The sequence below is a fragment of the Herpailurus yagouaroundi genome, unplaced genomic scaffold, assembly GCF_014898765.1.
Source record: "Herpailurus yagouaroundi ecotype Mexico unplaced genomic scaffold, PumYag 191, whole genome shotgun sequence".
In the NCBI taxonomy this organism is placed as follows: domain Eukaryota; kingdom Metazoa; phylum Chordata; class Mammalia; order Carnivora; family Felidae; genus Herpailurus; species Herpailurus yagouaroundi.
This window is the reverse complement of record NW_024412422.1, coordinates 4,252,010-4,276,196: the sequence shown is the minus strand read 5'-3', so window position 1 is coordinate 4,276,196 and position 24,187 is coordinate 4,252,010. Positions and strand designations below refer to the sequence as shown.

General features: G+C 46.9%; 1 protein-coding gene across 2 annotated transcripts in view; it reads right to left on the bottom strand.

Annotated features, from left to right (window-relative positions):
- GCN1 (GCN1 activator of EIF2AK4) overlaps positions 1 to 23,174 on the bottom strand; it is a 58,489-nt gene extending 35,315 nt beyond the window's left edge. The window contains exons 1-18 of one of the 2 annotated variants that reach the window (XM_040443717.1): positions 23,134 to 23,174; positions 18,177 to 18,279; positions 14,241 to 14,304; positions 13,598 to 13,729; positions 12,976 to 13,084; positions 9,538 to 9,636; positions 9,317 to 9,451; positions 8,114 to 8,182; positions 7,883 to 7,991; positions 7,337 to 7,411; positions 6,590 to 6,718; positions 6,018 to 6,068; positions 5,634 to 5,732; positions 5,241 to 5,414; positions 3,556 to 3,708; positions 2,317 to 2,409; positions 1,164 to 1,239; positions 857 to 1,016 (exon numbers count right to left, since the gene is read on the bottom strand). In XM_040443717.1, coding sequence (XP_040299651.1) covers positions 857 to 1,016; positions 1,164 to 1,239; positions 2,317 to 2,409; positions 3,556 to 3,708; positions 5,241 to 5,414; positions 5,634 to 5,732; positions 6,018 to 6,068; positions 6,590 to 6,718; positions 7,337 to 7,411; positions 7,883 to 7,991; positions 8,114 to 8,182; positions 9,317 to 9,451; positions 9,538 to 9,636; positions 12,976 to 13,084; positions 13,598 to 13,729; positions 14,241 to 14,304; positions 18,177 to 18,279; positions 23,134 to 23,151 — 1,848 coding nt within the window. In that variant the 5' untranslated portion in view covers positions 23,152 to 23,174. The remainder of the gene's footprint in view (positions 1 to 856; positions 1,017 to 1,163; positions 1,240 to 2,316; positions 2,410 to 3,555; positions 3,709 to 5,240; positions 5,415 to 5,633; positions 5,733 to 6,017; positions 6,069 to 6,589; positions 6,719 to 7,336; positions 7,412 to 7,882; positions 7,992 to 8,113; positions 8,183 to 9,316; positions 9,452 to 9,537; positions 9,637 to 12,975; positions 13,085 to 13,597; positions 13,730 to 14,240; positions 14,305 to 18,176; positions 18,280 to 23,133) is intronic. The other variant, XM_040443716.1, reaches the window with a different exon arrangement.
- Between the last annotated feature and the right edge of the window lie 1,013 nt (positions 23,175 to 24,187).

The following is a 24,187-nucleotide window of genomic DNA, read 5'->3' as shown; positions in this document are numbered from 1 at the left end:
TGGAAGGAGGAAGCACAAATGACTCTGCACCTAAAAAGCCCATGGGGAGAAAGGTGGCCACAGAAATTGGTCCAGGAGACCCAGCCAGAGAGACCACAAGTCTGTCACTGGCCCACATCCCTCAAGCAGGATTAGGGAGGGAGGGACACGGAGTACAAAGAGCACTAAAAAGGGACCTGGTCTTTGGGGTCTACTCTCACTTCTGTCACCCACTGGTGGGGGACGCTGGGCAAGTCATTTCAGCTGCTGGAACTCTGGACAATTCATATAAAATAAAGATATTTAGCCTGCTTTTTTTTTTTTTTTTTTTTTTTTTTTGAGAGTAAGGGAGAGAGAGGGGGAGAATGCATGAGCAGGGGAAGGGGACAAAGGGAAAGAGAATCTTAAGTAGGCTCCATGCTCAGTGCAGAGCCCAACGTGGGGCCTGATCCCACAGCCCTGGGATCATGACCTGAGCCGAGATCAAGAGTTGGATGTTAACTGACTGAGCCACCCAAGCACCCCATAGCCTACCTGCCTTGTAACAGCAGTGTGAAAAAAGCAAAAGAGAGAATGGGTTGCAAATGCTCTAAAAATTATAGAGTGCTTTAAAAAAAAAAGTGTTATTCCATTACTCAGTGATAAAAAGATTCAACTACAGGTCACAATTCTGACAAGAAAAGCATCTCTGAAAAGACAAAGAAATTATATGAAATAAGATGTTATCAGAGCTTCAAGGGTAGGGCAGAAGATTCTGGCATCACACAAGTGTCTCAGTGAGAACAGCACAGGAAGAGACCAGCGAACTCCCATGGCATAACTGGGGTGGGCTAAGTGGGTCAGTGAGCCCCAGGTTCGGGACCCCAGCTGCCCTCACCTTGTGAGAACTGAGGACAGCCTTCAGCTCCTCCAGGAGTCCAAATGCCAGCTTAAAGCCCCCGAGAGAGGACAGCAGCTTCCGGACCGTGTGCTGGGCCTGCCTGCGCACACGCCAGGTACGACTCAGGAGCACGGCCACCAGAGCCCGATGGTACTGCCTGCAAGCACAAGGACATAGCACCTGGGGAAGGTGGATGTGGGCTCTCCGCAGCCAGCCCTCCCACCCTGCACACACGCTGTTTCTCAGGCTCCTGCCGCGGTCTGCCCCATGTGGCCCGAGGGGAAGGTAAACAGGCCTCACTTACTGAACTTTGTTGCCTGTGAGTCTATGCGGGTGATCAAGGAAAAGTCTCTCTGTCAGATGCAGCACAGTACACAGGGCTAGGAGGGGAGACAAACAGCAGAAGTGTTTTTAAAATACAGAACGCATCCAGAAGGAACTGAAAAGGCCTGGAAAATGAACACCAAAACGTAAATGTGATTATCGCTGGATCTGAAGTTCCTTTTTTGCTGACAATGTACACAAGTATTTTGGACTGATTAAAAATATAACGCTTCATTCTAATTAAAAATTACTATGCAGTTCTAAAAAAGAGGGTGAGGACACTCACATACTGAAGTAGAATGATTGCCAAGTCTACATAGCACAATGTGTACGGCAGGCAGGCTACCATTTGTGTAAAAAAAGTGAAGAACTAACACAAAAAGACATTTGCTGGTATAAAGTATAAAATATCAAGGATACACAGAAGCTAATATAACTGGTTCTCCATGGCCAGGGACATTGGGTGGCCAGAGATCAAAGCAGGGGTATGATTTTCAACGTAGGCCCTCTTGGATCTTTTATTTTTGAATTATGTGAGTGTATTTCCTACACAAGAACTATTTTTTTTTTTAATCAGGAAGTGACTAACAGTTTCAGTTCGTTTATAATTGAATGTTGTGATTTGTGAATCGAAAGACTTTTCAAATCACTGATTAGCGGCAGACACCCCTAAGGGAACCTAGAATTTTAAACCTACATTTAAAGATCAACTGTTCCTTCTCTGCCGGGAGAGAAACCAGTAGTTTTGTGTCTCCTGGGGGGGGGGGGAGTACAGCCAGCCACACTCCACCATAGTTTCTCAGCTGCCTTGTAATAACACAAGAAAACCTCCGAGACAGCACCAATTACCCAATCAGCTATAATTAAACCTAATATTGCAGTCTCACAACCATTAGCACTCTGTCTCCACAAATCTACCAACTCCCCCATTCCCCAGCCTTCCAAGCCCCACAGGGGTGCATTCATTCCCACGGTGGCTGACAGCCCAGCTGCTGACCACAGCACTCTGGTCCAGTTTTTGCTTAGCTGACTGGTCGAGGCAACAGGCAGTCAGGGAAGGGTCCTCTCTGAAGACCCGCCAGGGAGACTCGGGCCCAACCTCAAGTTCAAGAAAGTCCAACTAAGTCACTCACCATCCTCTGAAGCCATGAGCAGGAATTTCTCAGAAGTGAAAATCTGTTTCTTCTCATCTACAATCAGCTGCCAGAAACCACTCAGTTTAGCCTCTGCAAGAAACAAAAGGTCACTCCATGACATAGCTCACTCCATCTGCCAGGGTTGGTCCCCTCCATCCTGAAGCTGCTGGGGCCAGCTACGTGGACAGACCCTGCTTTGCAGCAGGCAGCAATGCTCCCCCAGCATGGATGGGTCACCCCTAGCCTCACTGCCCACCCCCTCCCCATTCTGAGAACTAACCAGTCCTTCTGGTGTCAATGCCTACATGAAAACCATCTGCTGCCTACAGAGGCCCGGGCAAACATCTCCCACCTGAAGTCCCACCTACTCCAGCTGCCAGGCTGAAACACTTGTTCACACATCGTGCTCTCCCTGGCTGAGGCTGATCTGAACTCACACCCTTACAGCTGGTGAAATCCTTCCTTCAGGACCCTAGTCCAAAGGCTCCTTTGTGAAGCCTTTCCTGACAGCCAGCACCTAAACCAAAAGGAATCCCTTCTTCAAAACTGCTTTACTGCCACATTTTACCTCAAACAACGGACATACTTTTGCATCTCCTCTCACTAGAGTAAAGCAGCTTAAAATTTGTGGAATCGCGGTCATGTTCATCTCTGCCTTCCTGCCAAGGCAGCGCAGGGTTCTGGAATTTACACAGACGGCACCCAATGGTATAGAAGAGCTGAACTCCATTTCTAACCACAGGAATAAGTTCACATATGTCTGCAGCCAGAGTAGGACATGCACTAAAGCAAGCATGGAATACCAGGAAGCCACAAAAAGAAAGAGAAAGCTCTTATGGTTTTGCCAATTTGGAATCTTTTCCAAGGCATATTCAGTATCTTCAGCAGAAGAAGACTGGCTAGGGGGAAGCCTTTCAAGGTACACTCTAAAAAAGTCCCACTATACTAAACCCAGGTCAGTCTGGACATTATATACAAACCCTGTCCCAGAGCACTTGAGCAAAAGTGCAAAGGAGGACAGTGACAAGAGTCACTGGCTGTATTCCCATCTCCTAGTGTGACCCTAAGATTCATCCCTGCACACATCCCTAGTGTGACCCTGAGGCATCCCTGTGGCTGCCCCAGTGTGGTGGTGACCAAGCTGATCCTGTGAAATCCTAAACATCAAGACACTCCTCCCAAGGACTATGAATGAGGCGTCATCTGCTACCATCCTGGACAAGCTCAGACCCTTACCAGCCTGCGAGTCAGCCACCGAAAGCTTCGAGAGCAGCAAGGCTGCAGCAACCCCTTCAGTGACTGTGGGAACCTGAGTGCTCTGGGAGGCTGCCTTCTCCACTGTCTGGATGAGCAAAGGCAGTAAGTCCAGGGCCTGCAATAGTGTGTCACCTGTGGAGAGAGGACCAGCAATTTACAAAACTCCTTGTCAGAGGTGACAAGATTACTCAAGAAAGGAATTATCCACTGAGGTCTGAAATGCTAAAGCCCTTCAGTTACCCTGTCAAATGCTGTGAAGTAGGGGAACTAGAAGCAAACCCAACAACCACAATGTTAGAGCTAGAAGGATCATTGCAAATCCAATAGTTCAGTTATCCGTTTGATGGGTAAGGAAAGAGATGGAGACAGGTTAAGTAAGTTGCCCAAGGGCACATAGCTGGTTGGAGGAGAGCCAGGGCCTATCGCAAACCTAGCAATTTCTTTCTGGGGCTCTTCCCCTACACCAGACAAGCTCACGACCCAAATTCCAAAACCAGAACCAACCTATTGACCTATTAACTAAACCCACTTGGTTAAAATTTAAAAAAAAAATTTTTTTAAGTAGAATTCTGTTAAAAAGTACAGCTAAACCGATGTTTTCTTAACTATTAAAGTGTTATATAAGAACATTTTACAATAAAACACATATTTCATTTGGATGAGGTCATGAATTTGAATCTAAAAAAATGTTTATTTTAATGGTTTCTTTTATATTATGTGTACTTTAAAAGTGGCAAGTAGAAACAGCTCAAGCTGAAGAGACTAGTTTAAACCAAGTCTCTGCTATCTAGAATTCAATCTAAATCAAGATTGGTCAATGCAGCAAAACTGTAAACTGACATAGAGAGTACAGGCCCTGTAGATAAGGGACACCCTTCTGTGGAATCTCCTAGACATTTCTTTAAACACAGCTCATCACAAGCGTAAGCTTTTTAAAAAAAGAAATACTAGCCTAGGGGTGCCTGGGTGACTTAGTAGGTTGAGCATCCCACTCCCGATTTTGGCTCAGATCATGATCCCAGGGTCATGGGAGTGAGCCCTGTGTCAGGCTCTGCACTGAGTGGGAAGCCTGCTTAAAATTCTCTCTCTCTCTCCCTCTGCCCCTCTCCCCAGCTCATGTCCTCTCTCTATAAAAATTAAAAAGAAAAAAATTTAAAAGAAGTATAGCCTATACGAGAGGTAGAAATTAACACTAGAGATTTCTACCTTGGAAATCAAGGAGATCATAGATCCTATGCAGATTGGAAAGTTTCCCCCAGCTTTGCCTGGGAAAGAGGTAGATGCCCATGCCCAAATGACAGGTTTGTCAGCCCTGAAGAAAGGGCAGTGCTTGCTTTCCAGTAAGTCCAACATAAAGTATCCATGAAGTTGGACTTTTTCAATCAGCCAACTCACAATCCCTTGCCCAAGATTTCAGATAATATAGTGACAGGTTATAGTCCTGGGTCCTCTCTGAAGCTTTGTAACTTGAAGATGTGATATGGGAGAGAAGTCAAAGTCTGCTGTGAAGACTGGGCACTGATCCAGGCTTTGTGGATGATTAAGCCCGAGGCTCCCAGAGGCTCAAAGAAGTGGTGCAAAAAGTAAGCTGGACTGAATGGGAAAGCTGGGGACGGTGACAATGCCCAGAAGACTCGGTCACCCCTGCAGGGGAGGCATCTCACCTCGGAAGCAAGCCAGCATGCACTGCAGGTAGGCATGCCGCACTGCAGAGGTGGAGGTTTTAAGGCTGAAGGCTTTCTTGAACCATTCGGTGAGCTTCTTGGGCACTTCTGTGGTGAATCGGTTACACCAGAGAGCCAGGACAGAGACAGCGTGCACCAAGGTGCCTTCATGAACTAGGGCAAGAAGCAGAAATCCAGTCAGTTCAGCATCTCAGGCCCATGTCCAATCGCTGCCACCAGCACCCGAAAGCAAGCAAGGGTACAAGGGGGAGGAAGCCGTGATGCTTCAGGGGAGGTCTGCCTTCAGAAGGGGTTCATGGCAGGCAGCTCTGGCTGTGAAAACCGGAGTCAAGAGGGGATCCAGATTGCATCCTTACCATGCGGCACAGTTACCTTCTTGCTGGAGGAACGGAATGAACAGCTCAGCCACAGTCCCATTCAGGACTTGACTAGAAGGCCCAGACACCACGTGATGACTGACACTCCCGATCCCTGTAAGGCAGGGGATTTCCTGCTCAGCACAAAACCACAAACACAGGAGTCTTCCTGCCGCTGCCCACTTCCCTAGCGGCCATGCCTCTCCTCTGGCCATTAGTGCCTTTCCCTCAATCCCCCCTCCAGATGACCTGCCTTTTAGGGAAGCCAGGCCTCCCTCTCGCTAGACCCAAACAAGTCCCACCTGCCACACAGGCAGGCAGCAGAGTCCTGGAAGCCAGGCTGGGATGTCCAGGATAATCAGAGGAGTCAAGATCCAATGACAGACCTGCCTTACTATACCTGAGAGGACGCTGATCTTCTGGGCTACAATGGTCAGTTTTCCCTCCGAGCCTGAGAGGAGAGACGGCAAAGATTCAAACTCCACGTCTGCCACGTTTCCCATGGGGGTGATTAATGTGGTCATGTGTGTGACACCAAGAGACAGCCTCTGATTCCAGAAATAGACTTTCTATTGTGAAGCTGGGTTTATAACATTTCCTAGACTTTTTCCTGATTAGAACAGTAGTTTTGCTCTTACAGAAAATTTGAGAAACAAAAAATATAAAGGAAAGCATTTAAAACTCACCCACATGCCCACTACCCAAAGACATTATGAACATTCTGGGGTATTTCCCTCTAGTGTTTCCCTTTATGCATACAATAATGTCTACGCTTAAAAAAAAAAAAAAAAAAAGAGATCGCCCCCATCTACACTGCCCTGTGCATGTTTATGTTCACTTCCCATGTCTCGTTCTACTGAGAGCCTTCTCCTGGCCACACGGCCTTGACATAAGCAGACTCAGAGCCCCAAGTCCTAGGCAGGTTCCGGCCCCACAGCTCAGCCATTCTCATGGCCAGGAAGGCTTACTCACCACCAAGGATAGCAAACAGGTGCCTGGTCAGAGCTTCTGTCGCAGAAGAGTCACTGCACTGGCGAGCCAGGTTCCGCAGTGCCAGCACAGCCTCATCCATCAGGCGGGGACTGTTGGACTTCAGCTGACCTGGACACAGAGAGCTGCAGCTCAGAAAGTGCTGAGAGCTGAGGATCCAAGCTTTCATCTTTGTCTTTCCATGTTCCTAATTCTTCCATCCATGAGCTGGGTGTTCTCGTTATAAAGAAGCTCGGGGCACCTGGGTAGCTCAGTGGGTTAAGTGTCCAACTTTGGCTCAGATCACGATCTCACGGTTTGTGAGTTCAAGCCCAACATTGGGCTCTGTGCTGACAGGTTGGAGCCTGGAGCCTGCTTCGGATTCTCTGCCTCCCTCTCTCTCTGCCCCTCCCCTGCTCACATTCTCTTTCTCTCTCTCTCTCTCTCTCTCTCTCTCTCTCTCTCCCTCTCTCAAATAAACAAACATTAAAAGAGAATCAAGAAAGAAATTTTGCAAATGTAGTTTCTTTCTTTCTTAAGATTTTAAAGTAATTTCTACACCCAACATGGGTATCAAACTCACAACCCTGAGATTAGGAGATGCACACTCTAACTGAGCCAGCCAGGCATCCCAAATGTAATTTATTTCTAGACTGAGCTGTCCCTGCCCTTTTTCCTAAAATAATTGGGAAAATACATCCAAAACCCCAGGTGCCATCCCAGGGGCTGGAGAGGGGTCAGGATACTCACTAGCCAGTCCTTTCACGATGTCCAGGGCATACTGGCTGAGATCAAGAGTCACTGACGCCAGCAGACTGGAGATAGCTAAGGAGGACAGAAAATACACACCATGTCTATATTAGGTATAAATGCCTACTTCTGCCCTACTCCCCAGCCAATGCACCACACCAAAGCAACCATTCTTCACCTCCATAAAGTCATGTGAGTGGTCACACCTTTGCCCCTATAGTTTCAAGTGCCACCTCCACAACAAGTTCAAACTGTCTAGAGCAGATGTTCTTCACCTGAATGGTTTCCAGAAGGTTCTTGGACCTCTAACTAAAATTGTTTGCAGTATTCCAGGCCGATATACTTTTGTACGTCCTTTTAGCATGAGGGCCCATGACTTTCCACATATTCTCAAAAGGGTCCCTGATCTCTCTCCCAAGGTCCCGATGAGGTAAACAGTGAATACATCCTTCACTCCATCCCCACCACTTCTGCGGCCAGGCACCAGAGATGCAACTCATCAGGCAACCCAGCTCCCTCCCACCATCCTGTCTGGCAGCGACCTACTTTCAATAACATTCTCTGGACTTCTCAGTAAGGACTTCTGTATGGTGGGCAGTATCAGATCCTTAAATTCCGAGTGAGACATGTATCGAAGCAGAGGGGCACAGTTATCCTACAAAGAGAAAGGAGTCAGGCACCCAGACTTCATGGGAACAGACCAAGAATACAGGACAGCTCTGAATAAGAATTTAAATGGGATTTAGCTTGTCCAGGTAAGGTCTACTTCTCACTCACCAACAGATACTTCTGAGGCTTTACTTTGCTCATCAGGATGTTCTTCATATAAAAATCCAATAGGGCACTCTAGAGAGTACAAAGACTGGTCAGACCAATATTCTGAGTATCTCATCACTGGCCTAAAAGATCCCTTTTGTGGAAGTGCCTCTAAAAACTACAAATCCATAAAAAATAAAATACATACATGCATACATGAATAAATAAAATATAAATCAGTGCCTAAATGTCAGCATCACATACGGAGGGCTCATTGATCATACCATTCATCATTTTAAAACCTTCCACAGCTTTCCAGAGCTGCTAGGATCCAGTCCAAAGTCCTTGGCCTGGCTCCCAGGCTGCCTGCTGACCTGCGGCTACCACTCACACCTCTCCAACCCCACTCACTTCCTCTGCCTGGCTTTCTCTGCCCAAAATACCCCTCCTTGGGGCGCCTGGGTGGCTCAGTCGGTTGGGCGGCCGACTTCGGCTCAGGTCATGATCTCACACTCCGTGAGTTCGAGCCCCGCGTCGGGCTCTGTGCTGACAGCTCAGAGCCTGGGGCCTGCTTCAGATTCTGTGTCTCCCTCTCTCTCTGACCCTCCCCCGTTCATGCTCTGTCTCTCTCTGTCTCAAAAATAAATAAATGTTAAAAAAAAATTTTTTTAAATAAATAAAAAAATAAACCAAAATACCCCTCCTCACCTCCTGACCTTGCTAACACCTATTCACCCTTTAAGTTTCTTTAATAGAGCTGTACCTGTGACCCATGCCCTCTGTCAGGTGCCCCGATATAGAGTATATAGAGTAATATAGAGTATTACTGCTTCCTGCCCCTTTCCTTATCACAGATATAATCAGATGACCTATCTGTCTGATGGCAGACTCCTCACACTCAGGTCCCCAGAGGCAGGGATCATACCTCCCTGGATCACTGCTGCAACCCCAACAGCTGGCCCAGTGCTTGGCACATAGCAACTGCTCAGTTATAGGAGACTAAATCATTACATGAACAGGCAAATTATCATCCCAATAACTATGCCAGGATTCACCACAAGCCAGAGCTGGAGGGAAAACTTTCCCAGCTCCTCAAACTTCATATATCAGGGAGAAAGGACAGAGTCTCATATGAGAAAACCAACAGGCTTCAGAGAAGGCCAGGGGATGGGGCCACAAGGACCAGATAAGATCCCCCTCCTCACTTCCAGTGAGTCCACCTGCCTTGTGCTGGTTGACCACATCCATGTCCTTGTGGCTTGTGCAAAACTGCACCAGCAGCCCCAGCATGCCTGCATAGTTCTGGTTGGGTTCCAGGCTGAGAATGGCTGACAAGTACTGCTCCACCAGCCCAGGGTTCTGAAGAGGAAAGTATAAAGCAGGTGTGTCACATGGTGGAGGGTGGCACAGAAGCAGTGTGCACCACCCACCATGCCTCCCGTCACCTCTTTCCACAGCTTGCTGAGCTTCTTCACAGCACCATCGACGGCGTGCCTGTGGGAGCCACCCAGCACCTCCAACAGGAGCAGGCACTGCACCTCGACCTGTCAGGGCCGGGACAGGTTCGAGTCAGGACATGAAACGTGAGTGGAGGCCCCCTGACCCTCACCGCCTGCCCAAGACCTTCATCGGGCCTGCTCAACTCCAGCGAGATCCTCTTCCCTCCCCCACCCCCAAATGGCCCTGTCCCAGAATTACATCTGTTCACTCGAACACGCCATTAATAAGTATTTGTTGAGCACCTAGGAGTCAGACAATGAAAACACACAGAGAAAAGAGACAGACATGGTCCCTACTTTCATGCACTTTAGAGTCCAGAGAGAGAAAAAGACACTACAAAATAAACACACTAGAATATATAATTCCAGTGAGGTAAGTCTCATGCAGGAAAAGGATAAGCATCCTGTTTCATATCTGCCTTGACTTTTCCTTCATTAATTCCACAAATACTTACTGAATACTGACTAAAGGGCAGGCACGATGCTGGGCACTTTGGATATGGAAGTGAAGACCGACAGGATGATCCCAGACTGTGGAGCTCAGTCCAACCCAGAGTGAAACACGTAATAGGTGCTCAACTAAAAAACCTCAGACTTTATGTGCCACAAACACCCATCACTGGTGAGCAGTCTGAATTACTACCCTAACAAAAAGCATGTGCTTAAGAAGTCGGCTATACTCCATTTGCACATGCACAAAACAACAGGTGCATGAGGTTCTTCAAAGGCCTACTAATGGTCATTTTTGTTGTTTACTGTCTCTTACTATAAAAAAAACAGTAAACAACAAAAATGGCCACCAACAGGGGATTAGTTATATATACTGCCAAACCTCCACTCAGAGGATCAGTAAACAGTCATCAAGAATGAGAAATTCTTGAGGCAACTGAGTGGCTCAGTCAGTTGAGTGTCAGACTCTTGATTTCAGCTCAGGTTATATCATGGTTCGTGGGTTCAAGCCCCACAGCGGGCTCCATGCTGTCAGCATGGAGCCTGCTTGGGATTCTTTCTCTCTCTGCCCCTCCCCCACTTATGCACACACGTGTGCTCTCTCTCAAAGTAAATAAATAAACATTTAAAAAAAGAAAGAGGGGCACCGGGGTGGCTCAGTCGGTTAAGCATCCGACTTCAGCTCAGGTCATGATCTCGTGGTTGGTGAGTTTGAGCCCCGTGTGAGGATCTGTGCTGACAGCCCAGAGCTTCAAGTTTGCTTTGGATTCTTTGTCTCCCTCTCTCTCTGCCCCTCCCCAGCTTATGCTCTCTCTCCAAAATAAATAAATAAACATTTTTAGAAAATAATAAACAGAAAAAGAAAAAAACCTCTTTATATGCTATGCTGGAACAAATTCTAAATCTGCTTAGAGAAAAAAACAAGGTGAAAGAAAAAAGTATGTTTAGTATGCTACTATATAAGAAACTCTGTTCAGCAGTATATACAGAGAATGTATCCACATACACAAGGAATTAGTAATAGATGGACCCAGGTGGCTAGGGAGGGAAACTGGTGTAGCCTTCTATGTCTGTCCCATTTTGAATTTTTTTTTTTTTTTAATTAGAATAGCTTTTTAAGCTTGCTGACACCACATTCAGAACTATATTGCTGTTCCTCTCCTGAGAATGTTCTAACCCCTGATCTGGGCATGATTTGTTCCTTCATATCCTTCGGGTCTCTGCTCATATGATGCCTCCTTTGAAGCCTCCTCCCACTGTCACCCTGGACCACACTCTTTCCTCCTTCCTACCTGCCTTTCTGCTGTGTGACCTTCGTCTTACCATTTCTTAGCAGACCTGTGTGGCATCTACCTCCTCCACAAGAGTGTAAGCTCCATGAGGGCAAGGTCCTCTTTCCTGTTCCCAGCTCTTACTGCAGCTCCTAGAGAAACTGAATGAACTATGATCTATGTGTATGGTTGACATCGGCAACGAGTAAAGGAAAAACCCAGATTCGAGACGCTGGAAAAATAAACACGGTCTCATGCTCCTGATGCATTCTGTCCCACAAAGACAACACTCCAGAGTTGACCCCTGCCACTCATTAACACACAAGTATACTTACCTACCTGGGATAATAAGAAATCACTGGAGATAAGCCAAGGAGGGAGCCCCTGATAAAGCATCTTAAAAAGATGATTTTGGTAGCAATGAAACCCACACTCTGAAGGGGGTCCAATTCCACTATCCATTATGTATCAGGTTTCAGTGTTCTTACCCTTCAGGCAGTCACTGATGGCCACTCCATAGTCATCCCCAGAGGATTGCTGGGTAAGCTCCCAGGGACGAGCTCATCAATGTGTCTTATTAACAAGCTGCTTCAGGGAGAGGCGCTACAGTTTTCTAATGCCTCTCATTTACCTGTACAGCCCTCTGTAACGTTCCACGGCCCTTTCACACCTCGTCTTGAGCCCCTCTTCACGACAACTCATGGAGGTGGATGGGGTAGGTGGCACTTTTCCCCATTTTGCAGAAATGGGAAACAGATTCAGAGGTTACATATATGGCCAAATGTCATGGCTGAGAATCAGAACCATACCTCGGGTTCCTTTTCTTTTGTTTTAAAGTTTATCTATTTTGAGACAGAGAGACAGCACAAGTGGGCGAGCAGCATAAGCAAGGGAGGGGCAGAGAGAGGGAGAGAATCACAAGCAGGCTCCACACTGTCAGCACACAGAGCCCAACACAGGGCTTGAACCCACGAACCATGAGATCATAACCTGAAATGAAATTAAGAGTTGGATGCTTAACCAACTGAGCCACCCAGACGGCCCTAGGGCTCCTTTTCAATGAACCATAAGACCATTCCTCTTGCCCTCCATTAAGCATATCTAGATGTTCAAAAGAACCTCCCAATCTGGCCTATTGGGCCACCTCTGGTTAGCAGACATGTTGAAAGGCAAGGCAGAGAAGGTGGAAGAAGCAGGCACAGAACAGGTGGAGCGAATTAAAAGATCAAAACACATGGCAAGAAAATTCTGTTCCATTAGCTAGTTCGACACTGAAATCCAAACACAGGGAAAGGAATGATTAGCCGGAAAAATAATAATAATAATAATTTACATTACTGCATTTTCTAATTTACTTGCTTTCTGTCTTCCCTGCTCTGGCCTATCATGTCCTCCACGTATGCCCTGAAGGCAGGAATTGCCCATCAGTGTATTCCCAGAGCCCAGCACCATGCCTGACAGAGAAGCTCAAACACATGTGATGGACAGACGGATGTTATTATGTTGTACTCACGTCCATCCACCAGCATCACACATTCGTGACAATTCAGAGTGCTTGGTCACCAGCACCAAGAAGAGCACTTGGCCAGAGAAGGTGCTTCAACATGTCCCAACTCTGCACAGAGAGCTGACTGCCACTACTGCAAAGACACATGGAACCTACCAGTTTGTTCCAGATGTCTCCTTGACGCTTGGCTCTCGAAGGAAAGGCAATGCGCACCAGTAGGCAGGTCCAGGACAGGGCCAGCAAGGCAGCAGAGCCGCTACTCTTACTGCAGGGGGCAGGGAGGCGAAGGATGAGTGCAGAGCAGGAGCCTCCACCTTGGGGAAAAATGCTGACCGCGAGGCCCTGCCTGGCATTTAGGACCCTCCCTTGACCTACACCTGGAGAGAACTTGAAACTGTTTCCTCGTAAATCATCTGTAACAACTCAGGACAAGGAATGCAGAACTCAGCAGCCAAACTCCCACCTCTTAGCACTCAACAACCATAAAAACAAAAAAGATGCTTTCCCCTATTCAAACAGTGTCCAGTGGACATTTGGTTTCCCTTCAAAATGGCCTTGCTTCCACTGGTTTCCCAACCCTGTTCCTCAGGAAAGCGGTTTGTCCACTGAGCCTGACATCCTGGCTCCTCCCTCCACACAGCAGGCAGACTGCTGGCGCCAGAGTTTCAGAGAGGAAAGACAGACATGCTCACACCTGCTCCACACAGGTCATCTGCACCAGCTTCTCCCGAATAGGACCCCGCCAAGCCCTGGTAGGCCACACATTTTATCTCTTTACCTGGGGACACCAGCTTTGGAGCCAATGCCTGAAGACTGCAGAGAGTGCAGAAGGTTCTTAGCAGTGGCTTCTGGCTGTGCCTCAGCCAACTGCTGGATGGCAGCCTGCAGGGCCCTGCGGGAGGCTGCATCTCTAGAGGAACGAATGAAGTGGAAAGGTGAACACTGGGCACAGGGGTAGGGCAGCTTAGGCCAAGCGCTGGTCTTTCTCAGGAAAATTGGACTGTACTATATATTCCAGTGGATCACAGATGATGGGATTAGGAAATAACCAGAGAAATCCACCTCCTCCTGGAATTCTGGAAGCAGCTAACAAGAGCAAATGAGCCATCAGAGCTGTGAGGACACCACCAACATTTATGGACCACTTACTACGAACCTCAAACCAGGCCAAGTGCTTTTACACGCATGACTGTTTATGGCGTACAGACTCATGACGTGGCAGGCACTGTCCCAGGAGCTTTACACTTACTAATTACCACCTATGAGGTAAACAACAGCACAATCCCCATTCTGCAGATGAAGAAAACGGAGGCACAGAGAGGCTAAGGTGACACCTCTCCAAAGCCCAGCCTCTAACCGCTGTCTTGTACCACCTCTGTGCACAAAGGGCTGGAGGCACAGGGTCTTCAGTAGGGACTCACCTGTACCGGTGTAGAGTCAGGCAGAATAATTTGCAGAGCCCTTTCACTGCTCCCTCTGGCAGATCTGAAACCAAAGATCACACACAAATTAATCAGTAGAAACTACTTCATGAGCCCCTGCTTGAGCCAGGCATTCTGCCAGACATAATCTCTACTCACTGGACACTTCCCATAAGTTGGAGATAGAATTCCCTGGAGGAAACAACAGCAAAATCGTACTCCAGAAAAACACCTGGTATAGAAAGGCTGTCCAGAGGACATGTGTTAAAGGAATGAAACTAAGACGATGTTGGTGGCCTCAAAATCTAACATGCTGGCAAGTGACACTTCTGGGGCACTGGGACTATTCTGCTTCTTGACCTGGGTGCTGGTTACACAGGTAGTCAAGTTTGTGAATATTCGGCAGGCTGTTCGCTTATGATACATGAACTCTTCTTTATATAGTTTCTGATAAATAGTTTTTAAAAATAGGACAAAATTTGGGGCACCTGGGTGGCTCAGTCAGTTAAGTGTCCGACTTTGGCTCAGATCATGATCTTGAGGTTCGTGAGTCCAAGCCCCGCATCAGACTTGTTGCTGTCAGCATGGAGCCTGCTTGGGATTCTCCCCCTCTCTCTCTGCCCCATCCCACCTTAAGTGCACGCATGCACTCTCTCTCTCAAAATAAGTAAATAAACTTTAAAAACTTAAGTAAATAAATAAATAAAAATAGGACAAAAATTAAAGTATTCTGAGGGATCTGAAAAAGGCAGAGCAGCTCTAACTAGAGTGGCTTCCAAGTTTCTAAGGATACACAAGCTTGGCCTAATAGATTCGTAGGCTACGCAAAAATGGAAAGAAAGGGATGTACATGCTGAGTGGTGTTAACATGAGCAAAAGTGCAGGGGCAAGAATGCACGAAGCCCATCAGGACACATGAGGAGGAAGAAGAGAAGTAGTAACACCCAGGACTTAATCAGCACTCACAAGGTGCCAGGCCCTGCTCCAAGCACTGACACACAGTAACTCATTTAATCCCTGCAAGATACTTGTATTACTGAGGTCACTTTAAGATAAAGGAATATTGGGGTGCCTGGGTGGCTCAGTCAGTTAAGCTTCTGACTGTTGATTTCAGCTTAGGTCATGATCCCACGGTTTATGTGATCAAGCCCAGTGGGCTACTCTTTCTTTCTCTGCCCCTCCCCTGCTCATGCACATGTGCATGCTCTTTCTCTCTCAAAATAAACTTAAAAAAAAAAAAAAAGATAAACATGAGTCAGAGAAAGATAAATACCATATGATTTCACTCATTATGTGGAATTTAAGAAACGAAACAGATGAACATAGAGGAGAAAAAAAAGAGAGAGGTAAACCATAAAACAGACTCTTAACTACAGAGAACAAACTGAGGATTACCAGAGGGGAGGTGGGTGAGGATGGGTAAATGGGTGATGGAGAGTAAGAAGGGCACTTGTAGTGATGAGCACCGGGTACTGTATGTAAGTGATGAATCACGAAATTCTACATCTGAAACTAGTATTACACTGTATGTTAACTGGAATTTAAATAAAAACTTGCCACTAAAAAACTATATACAGGCCAGCCGAGTGAAAGAGAAACTTCGGTTGTAGCAACAGGGGTCAGTAATGGAAAACCAATCTGTGGCCGGTTCTGCATGCTAGATTAAAGCGTGCAGATGAAAGGGAGAGGGTATGACTGGGGGAATGTAAGCCACAGTGTAAGGCCAACTCCAGCGGGAGACACCAACAGCCAAGGGCTGGCACAGCACTTCATACTTCAGGTACTGAAATGAATGCAGGAGGGGCAGGGACCTTGTCCCCACAGGACCCTAAACACTGTATTGATCCCCTGGACTTGGGGCAATTTCAGTGACCAAAGGAAAGAATGACTAGGACCAGAAACAGGTTGTGGCTGAGAGCTAACATACACTGGGTGCTTACCAGAGCCAGGCATGGTGTTAAGGACTGTCCACACATGTTCTCATTTACTCCTCACACTAACCCTGTGAGGGAGGCAATACTGCCATCTCCATACTCAAAGCAAGGAAACTGGTTCAGACAAGTTAAGTAATTTGAACCAGGTCACAGAGCCTGAAAGTGGCAGAGCCATGGCTAGAACACAGAGCCCGTCTGACCTGAGCTGAGCCCTTCATCACGGACGGCTGTACTAGAGGTTTGTGACTAGAACGAGCAGGCACAGTAGATACTCCATCAGCGAGTCTCAGGGTGCAAGTACACAGAGGCAGGACTGGGGAAAGCTTCAGAGAGGCCTCAGGGCCCCACGGGCTGAGCCATGTTGACCATCTGCAACCAGCACTAGACAGCTTTGAGAAAGTCCTCAACTCCCAGCCTGGCAGAAAATACCTTTCCCCACCTTTGGTTAACTCACTTGGTTATCTGTTACCCTAACAAGAGGAGAGGCCAGAATGATTATCACTACCCAATAGCTCCTCCTTAGACTTAGAAAATTAAAAAATTGAGAACTAATGATTTCTTGAGGAGTAGACAACTTCCCACCATCAGCTTGCACATCAAAAGCGACTAAACTTCTTATAAGTATCATTCACCCTGAACAGAAGAACTTCAGGGTGGCTGAACAGTAAAATCATCCTGCAAAGGCCCTGAGTAGTTCATGAACTTCACCCAAACATGTCCAACACTTTACCCCGTCAAATGGGAAAAGGGCAGTATTCAGCAATTACATAGCAGAAGGCTCAGATGCTATGGCTGGGAAGGCATGTACAGCTGGTACCTTGTCACATGGCAGCCTTTTCTAACCATAATCCTGTTGAGAAAAGTTTCCGGGAAGACTTCTGAAGGTGCCATAAAACTCATACATTAAAGTGTTAACTAAGATGAGAATCTCTTAGAAGCTCACAAACAGAAATGTACTTAATTTACACGCAACTTTAACAAGCTTGGGTAGGTCACCAGGCGACCGTAGGTCAGAAGCAGCAAATGAGCACATGGCTGAAGCAGGCTCTTCACTAATAAGAAGTGAAAGCTGAGGGGAAGGGAAACCCAACTCGACACAGCCATGATTCTCAGACTTCAGTGAATCTAAGAATCACCTAAAGAGCTTATTAATACGCAGATGCTGGGCTCCACCTCCCCCTCCCCCACCCCCACCCGGTCTCTGAATCTGAGTTTCTGTGATGGAGATGAGAATCTGTATGTATCTCAAACAAGTTCTGACATAATGCTGATGCTGCTGGTCCAGGGACCACTTGGGAGAACCAATGCTACACAGTGAAAACACAACAAAAGGTAATTTAAAAGCTAATGAAGATTTACTGGATGAAAGCAAACTTTTTTTTTTAACGTCCGTATAGTTAACATACAGTGTTATATGAAGGCAAACTTGTCTTACACATCCCAGTAGGTTGCAGGGAAAGCCCTCAGTTATGGTACAGAATCAGGATAACTACAGGTGCTCAATATTTCCCAAAATGTGTTCCCCAGACCCTGAACTGGTTTTCAGCAAAAGAGAGGTGCAAGGAAAACACAGGGTTAACAAAAGCTTCATAAAGTTAAAGCCCCTTCCCAGAATATGCTGTGAAACTCCCAGAGGGAAGCAGAAAACGTGGCCAATCACCTGTTACCACCTTGCTGACTTCCACGGAACACAGACTGGTGCCCCACGTCGTAAAGAAAATGTTTTTGCACCTAGTAAATTGCCTAATATTGTTGGTATCTTTCAGAAATATTTCCAATCAAAATGGCTAAAACTGTAACAAATCTCTGGTACCTAAATGTATCAACTCTCCACTAACCCAAATGTTTCAGTGAAGGTTTCAGTGCACAGTACGGCAAGCAAATACGGCAAGTGAAGGCAGAAGGTGCTGCAAGGGAAAGAGGCAGCCATGGTTCTAAACAGAGAGTACAGTTTACTTTGAAATGGAATCATCTCTCGGTCACATGGATGGAAAATAAATACCTTTTCCAGCAACACATTTCCCCAGTTCACCGAGGATTTCTCTCCGTTCCTTCACACTGGCTGTTGTCACCTTCCCCGCAAAACGCTTTAGTGTCTCAGAAACCTGTAAAGACCAAACCCACAGAGAAAATTTCAGCAAACTACAAAACAATGAGTGTGTGTGTGTGTGCACGCACGTGCACACATGCGTGCTAGGGAAGCAGGTGCAGAATTCAGTGAAGCTCTAACCAAGGTTTCTCAACCTCCACAATGCTGACATTCAGAGCTGGATAATTCTTTGCTGTGGAGCCATCTTCATATGCTGTAGGATTCTGAATGGTGTTCTTGACCTCTACCCCCCGAAATGCCAATAACAGCATTCCACTCCTCCTGCCTCAGCTGACAATCCGAATTGTCTCCAGACATTGTCAAATGTCTCCTCGAGGGCAAAATCATTCCCCAGTTGACATGTACTGTTTTAACCCAGTCAACTAGTCAATACTGATATCTTACTTAAATTTAGACAGGGGCGCCTGGGTGGCTCAGTCAGTTAAGCGTCCAACTTTGGCTCAGGTCATGATCTCACAGTTTATGAATTCGATCTCCACATCGGGCTCTGTGCTGACAGCTCAGAGCACGGAGACTGCTGAATATCTATGTCTCCCTCTCTCTATGCCCCTCCCCAACTCATGCACATGTGCAAGCACGCTCTCTCTCTCAAAAGTAAATAAACATTAAGAAAATAAATAAATAAAAAGAAAGATATTTAGACAAAAAAAGGCAAGGCAAAAGGCCAAAACTTCAGGACAGAAAATACCCTTTCACAATTATGTAAATTCTGATGAGGGCCCACCACATATCAGTGTCTTCCCTTTATATCAGCTCATGTTAACCTCCCACAAGGGGAATGTCAGTATCCTGGCAGGTCATTAGCAGAACATAAGCACAGTGGCTGAAGGGTAGAAGGTAAAGAGGGTGAATCCCAGCTCTGCCTCTTACCAGCTGTGGAAACTCTAGCACCTACCTCGTAGGACTTGTTAGAGGCTAAGGGAGGGAGCCTATGTAGAGCATTTACTCTCCTCTCAGCACAAGGTCAGCTACTACTGCCAACAAGCCTTTGAGGCAGGCATCAGTATCTCCACTTTACAAGTGATGAAGGAGCAGACTCCAAGAGGGGAAGCCATTGCTCAGACAGAGGTTGAGAGCCACAGCACCTGCATTTTTGAAACTAAACCTGAAACCGATAGGTCCATTAACCACTGCTAACCAGTCCTTAGCTTTCAACCACCATCCATGTTAGCACAGCTGCATCCTCCGCACTGGGTGGGGGCAGTTTGCAAATATTCCGGAAAATCTGCTCCTGAGCAATATTCTCCAAGCTATAGAATGGACAAGTCATGGATACATGAGCACTAGAAAAGGCCATGGTAAGACCCAAGTAACTGACATACTGGTGCCCTCATCTTTTCCTTCTAAAGTTATTTCAGTGACAGGCCAGGTCTTACAAGTAACATACATAGAGAAGGGTACATAGAGACCTTAATACATAGAGGCCTTATTAGTAAAATACATAGAAAAGGGTACACAGAGAAACAAAACAATGTTAAGTTTTTCTTATATTTAAACCCCTGATGTAATTCTACTGGCAATGAGTAAACTCATGCCAAGACTGTCTTCCAGGGTTTTGCGATTGTTCCAAGTCATTGTTTTAATACTGTCTTTTTTTACAGTCATACATACAGATAATTAAAGAGTCAAAGTCATGTCAACCATACCTAAAAAAAAAAAAAAAAGGTCAAAGCCAAAGAATTCTGGGAAGTCTGCTAGAAAACCCAGTCCCTTGCCTTCCCTCCCCAAGAGCACCCTCTTTCACCAATTCTGGCTCATAATTTTGGCAGTTATCTCCATAATCTCTAAATAACTTGCTTGTACTACTACTATTGGATTTTTCCGTTTTATTGCCTTTTACAGTAGCTCTTTCTCCAACCTCACCACACACACTCCCCACTTCCCCAACATAATTCCTCAGTTTCATAATATTGGCCAGCTCAGTTGTCCGTGTTTACATTCAACCTCCATTTAATATCCTATTATCCTACACAGCTTTATTAACCCTGGAGTTAATAAATGCCCTTTCCCACCTCACCTCAGTCTGCCTTGTTTTATCTGTCCTAATTGACAATTCAACCCCAAATTTTTTGCCACTTGTCTGCTTCTCACTTGACAAATTGTCTGCCTCTTTGGGCAGATCAGGTATTCTACCCAAGTCTGTCTTCCTGAAGAAGTTATCTCTCAGAACTTGATGACCTGCCCCAATTTGGCAGTTGGTCCTCTATACTTGGGATATAGTGTCTCACCCTGAAAATGTACTTTCTTGTGTTTAGATGGAGCACATCCCCCATTTTGTGAAGTCCTTGCACATCTGAAAATGTTCTAGCTTCACACTTGAATTAAGTTTATTTGGATACAGAATACTAGGTTGAAATCATTTTCCCTCAGGATTCTGAAGACATTTCTCGCTGAGCTCCAGCTCTCAGTGCTGCTATAAAGTCCAATGCCATTCTGATTTTTGATCCTTTGTGTGAGACTTGACTTTTCCCTCTGCAAATTTCTAGGATCTTCTCTTTGTGTCTAAGGTTCTAAAATTTCACACCAACATTCTTTGTTGTGAGTCTATTTTCATCCACTGTGCTCAGCATTTTTGATCTGGAAACACACCCTCCAGTTCAGGGCAAGTTTCTTGAATTACTCTGTGGATGATTTCCTTGGATATTGAACCTCCTACTCTAGTCCTCACAGTGATCCTGTTTCACACTCTCCAGAGGAAAAAAAAAGGCCAGACTTTTGCCAAGGTTGAGAAAGACAGCTGGGGATCTGACTGCATCTGAGAAAAGCCCTCAACCAATCCTAATTTCACCCCTCCCGCTCACCCTCACTTCCAGAGGTCAGTTAATACCACCAGCTCCCATCTGTCAGAGATTCTGCCATGAGAATCAGGTTGCTTCTTAGCTTTCCCAACTGTCAGTTTGGGATTCATCTTCCCTGGGTCTACTAAATCCTTCCCATTCAGCACTTTAGAGTTTCTAAAAGTTTGCTGCTGTTGTCTGCTCTCCATTCTCCCAATCCTTGTGGGAGTACTTTTTCAAAACCTTTTAATAGTTTAAGGGGCGCCTGGATGGCTCAGTCAGTTGAGCGCCCGACTTCGGCTCAGGTCATGATCTCATGGTTTGTTGAGTTCAAACCCCACATCCAGCTCACTGCTATCAGTGCAGAGCCCACTTTGAATTCTCTGACGCGCTCTCTCTCTCTCTCTCTCTTTCCTGGCCCCACCCCTGTTCACACTCTCTCTCTCTCTCAAAAATAAACATTTAATAAATAAATAAATAAAACCTTTTACCAGTTTTAGTAAGGGTTGAGGGGACAACAAAAATAGATGCATAAATACAACCCACTCTCTACCTAGAATTCCCACACAGCTGTCTTTCCAGGTTAATATTAAATTCTTGGCTATAGTTTCTCTCACAAATATGAACGAACTTTTTAGGTTCAAAGCTCTTCTTTCTCTAAATCAGAAAATGAATGTTGCCCACTTGATACCCCATGAGAAAACTGAAGAAGTGCACACCAAGATATTTCACAGAAGTTTTTTGTTGGTGTGACCAGATGAAAACAGCTGCAAAGTCCACAGGTTTCTCTCGAGTGGCATTGTCCAATACAGAACTTTCTGTGATGATGGAAACAGTTCTTCTGCACTGCCCAACACAGTGGCCACATGTGGCTACCCACACACTGAAACGTGGCTAGTGCAACTGAAGAACTAAATGTGTTATCGCATTTACTTTTAACTAACTTAACTAGCCATTAAATATCCGCATGGCTAGTGGCTACCATACTGAACACACAGCTCTAGAGAGATGTTTTTCTACTTGAGCATTAATGCTAAATATTCAGCACGTGTCCCCTAACCTCTTCCAAAGTACCCAGGAGACTAAGTTTTTCTTTCCAGGATTCTGTGTAACACAACTCTAAACTAATTACCAGCCCCTTGCACAAGAGATTCTCAATACACAACTTGCCAGTGTTCAGGGTAAGTGCTCTCACTCTCTGGCCTCAGGGCCTCCATATCAAAATCAGTTAGTCTCCTTCCCCTAGAGATTCAAATAAGCCAAGCTGTCCTTTAGACATCTGTTTTTCCTATATTATTGCCTTTTTCACTCTATAACTACAAACAAAGCTAAAAGGAAAGAAAAAGTTTTCCCCAGTCCTTCCCTGAACTACAAGGTACTCACTGGTGAAAAAACACACAAGGATGACAAGGCTCTTCCAAGGTAGTAACAGTTCTCTTACTTTCGACCCTGGACCTAATAACAACCAACGTATAAGGTGCCCTACTTTATGTCACTGAATCCTCACAACAAGCCTCTACCATAGGTATGACTTTAGTCCCATTTTACAGACGAAAAGACTGAGACCTGGCGGAGTTAAGTAACTTGCCCAGCGTCTCGTGGTAATCGAGCTGGGACTCAAATTCGGATCTGTATAAATCCAAAGGCTATGCTCGAAGTCTCTGCACAAAGTTGGTGCTCCAGAAACGTCTGCTGAATGTAAAGTTTAAAGAGTCTGCGCTGGCCGGGGCTCACTGTTGGAGCGCTCTGGGAAATGCGGCAAAGACTAGTAAAGGGGAACTTCTGCAACTCCAGGCTCGGGGAGGGCCCCGCCGGACAACCGCTGCCGAAGCCCAGGCCGGAGCCCCGGACTCCTCCAGCCTGGGGTCGGTCTGCGCCGCGCGGGCCGGGCCGGGCCGGACCAGGAGCCGCGAGGGGACTGCCGGAGGCTGCCCCGGGGCCGCGCCCTCCGCAGCCACCGCTCCCCCCCGCCCCCCCGGTACTCCTAGGCTAGTGGCAAGGGCGGTCCGGCCCGGCGGCCGCCGTCCACACCCAGCCGCTGGCCGCGTTGGCCCCGCAGCCTACCGCCTCACCTGCGTGTCCGCCGCCATCCTGCCGGCGCTGACTCCGGAACCGCTTCCGGAGCGCTTCCGGGTCACAGCGCGGGCCCACGCGGCAGGGCGAGGCCAGGCTCCCGTTGGGGCCGGGCCTGGCGCCCCCGGGCGGGAAGGCGGCCGCTGCATCCCTGAAGGGGAAGCGGGGAGCGAGATCCAGAGCCGGTGCCCGTGCCAGGAAGGTCGAGGCCTCTTTCCCGAAGGCCTGCTCCTCAGCTCCGGGGCCTTCTCAGCCTGGCCTCGTGGGAAACTAGGGCCTTTGAGGGTGTGTAAGGCGGTGAGGCCTCCAACCCCCTTCAAGTCGGCAGGTCCTGCCTGGACTCCCCAACGTGGGTCTTTATCCAGTAAAGACCACACTCTTTGAAGAAAGTTTCCTAAATGGCAGAACTGAACTAGGTAAAAGTGAGACAGTGAACTAGTATCCTGAGTTTGTAACCCAGTGGCGGACAATGTAGGAGTTAGTAAACAACGCAGATCTGACTGCCAGGGAAGTATTCAGGAGATGTGAGGCGCCTGCCCAGGGTGAACCTGGTTCCAGGCTGGGAGCCAAAGGGTGGGTGGGATACTGAAGGTAGGAACAGGGCCTCGTGGTCCATGGGGCGTTTTCTAAATTTTCCGTGTAGATTGGCCAACTCTAATACAGTTTAGTGAATGGGGTCTGCCCAGTTTAGTTGTTGGCCCTCTATTAGCCTGTTATCAGTAATGGCGTTCAAACTTTAAAATACGTTTACATCATGATCCAGTACAGATTTGTAATGAGGATTTGTACGGTAGATTTGTAACCTACCCTTTCAGCAATCATGTTTTATCTCTTTAGACACTACCTACTCATCATGAATTGGATCACCACCTAGTTTGAAAAACACTGCCAGTGGGGCGCCCGGGTGGCTCAGTCAGTTGGGTGACTGACTTTGGCTCAGGTCATGATCTCATGGTTTGTGAGTTCAAGCCCCCGCATCAGGCTCTGTGCTGACGGCTCAGAGCCTGGAGCCTGTTTCAGATTCTGTGTCTCTGTCTCTCTCTGACCCTCCCC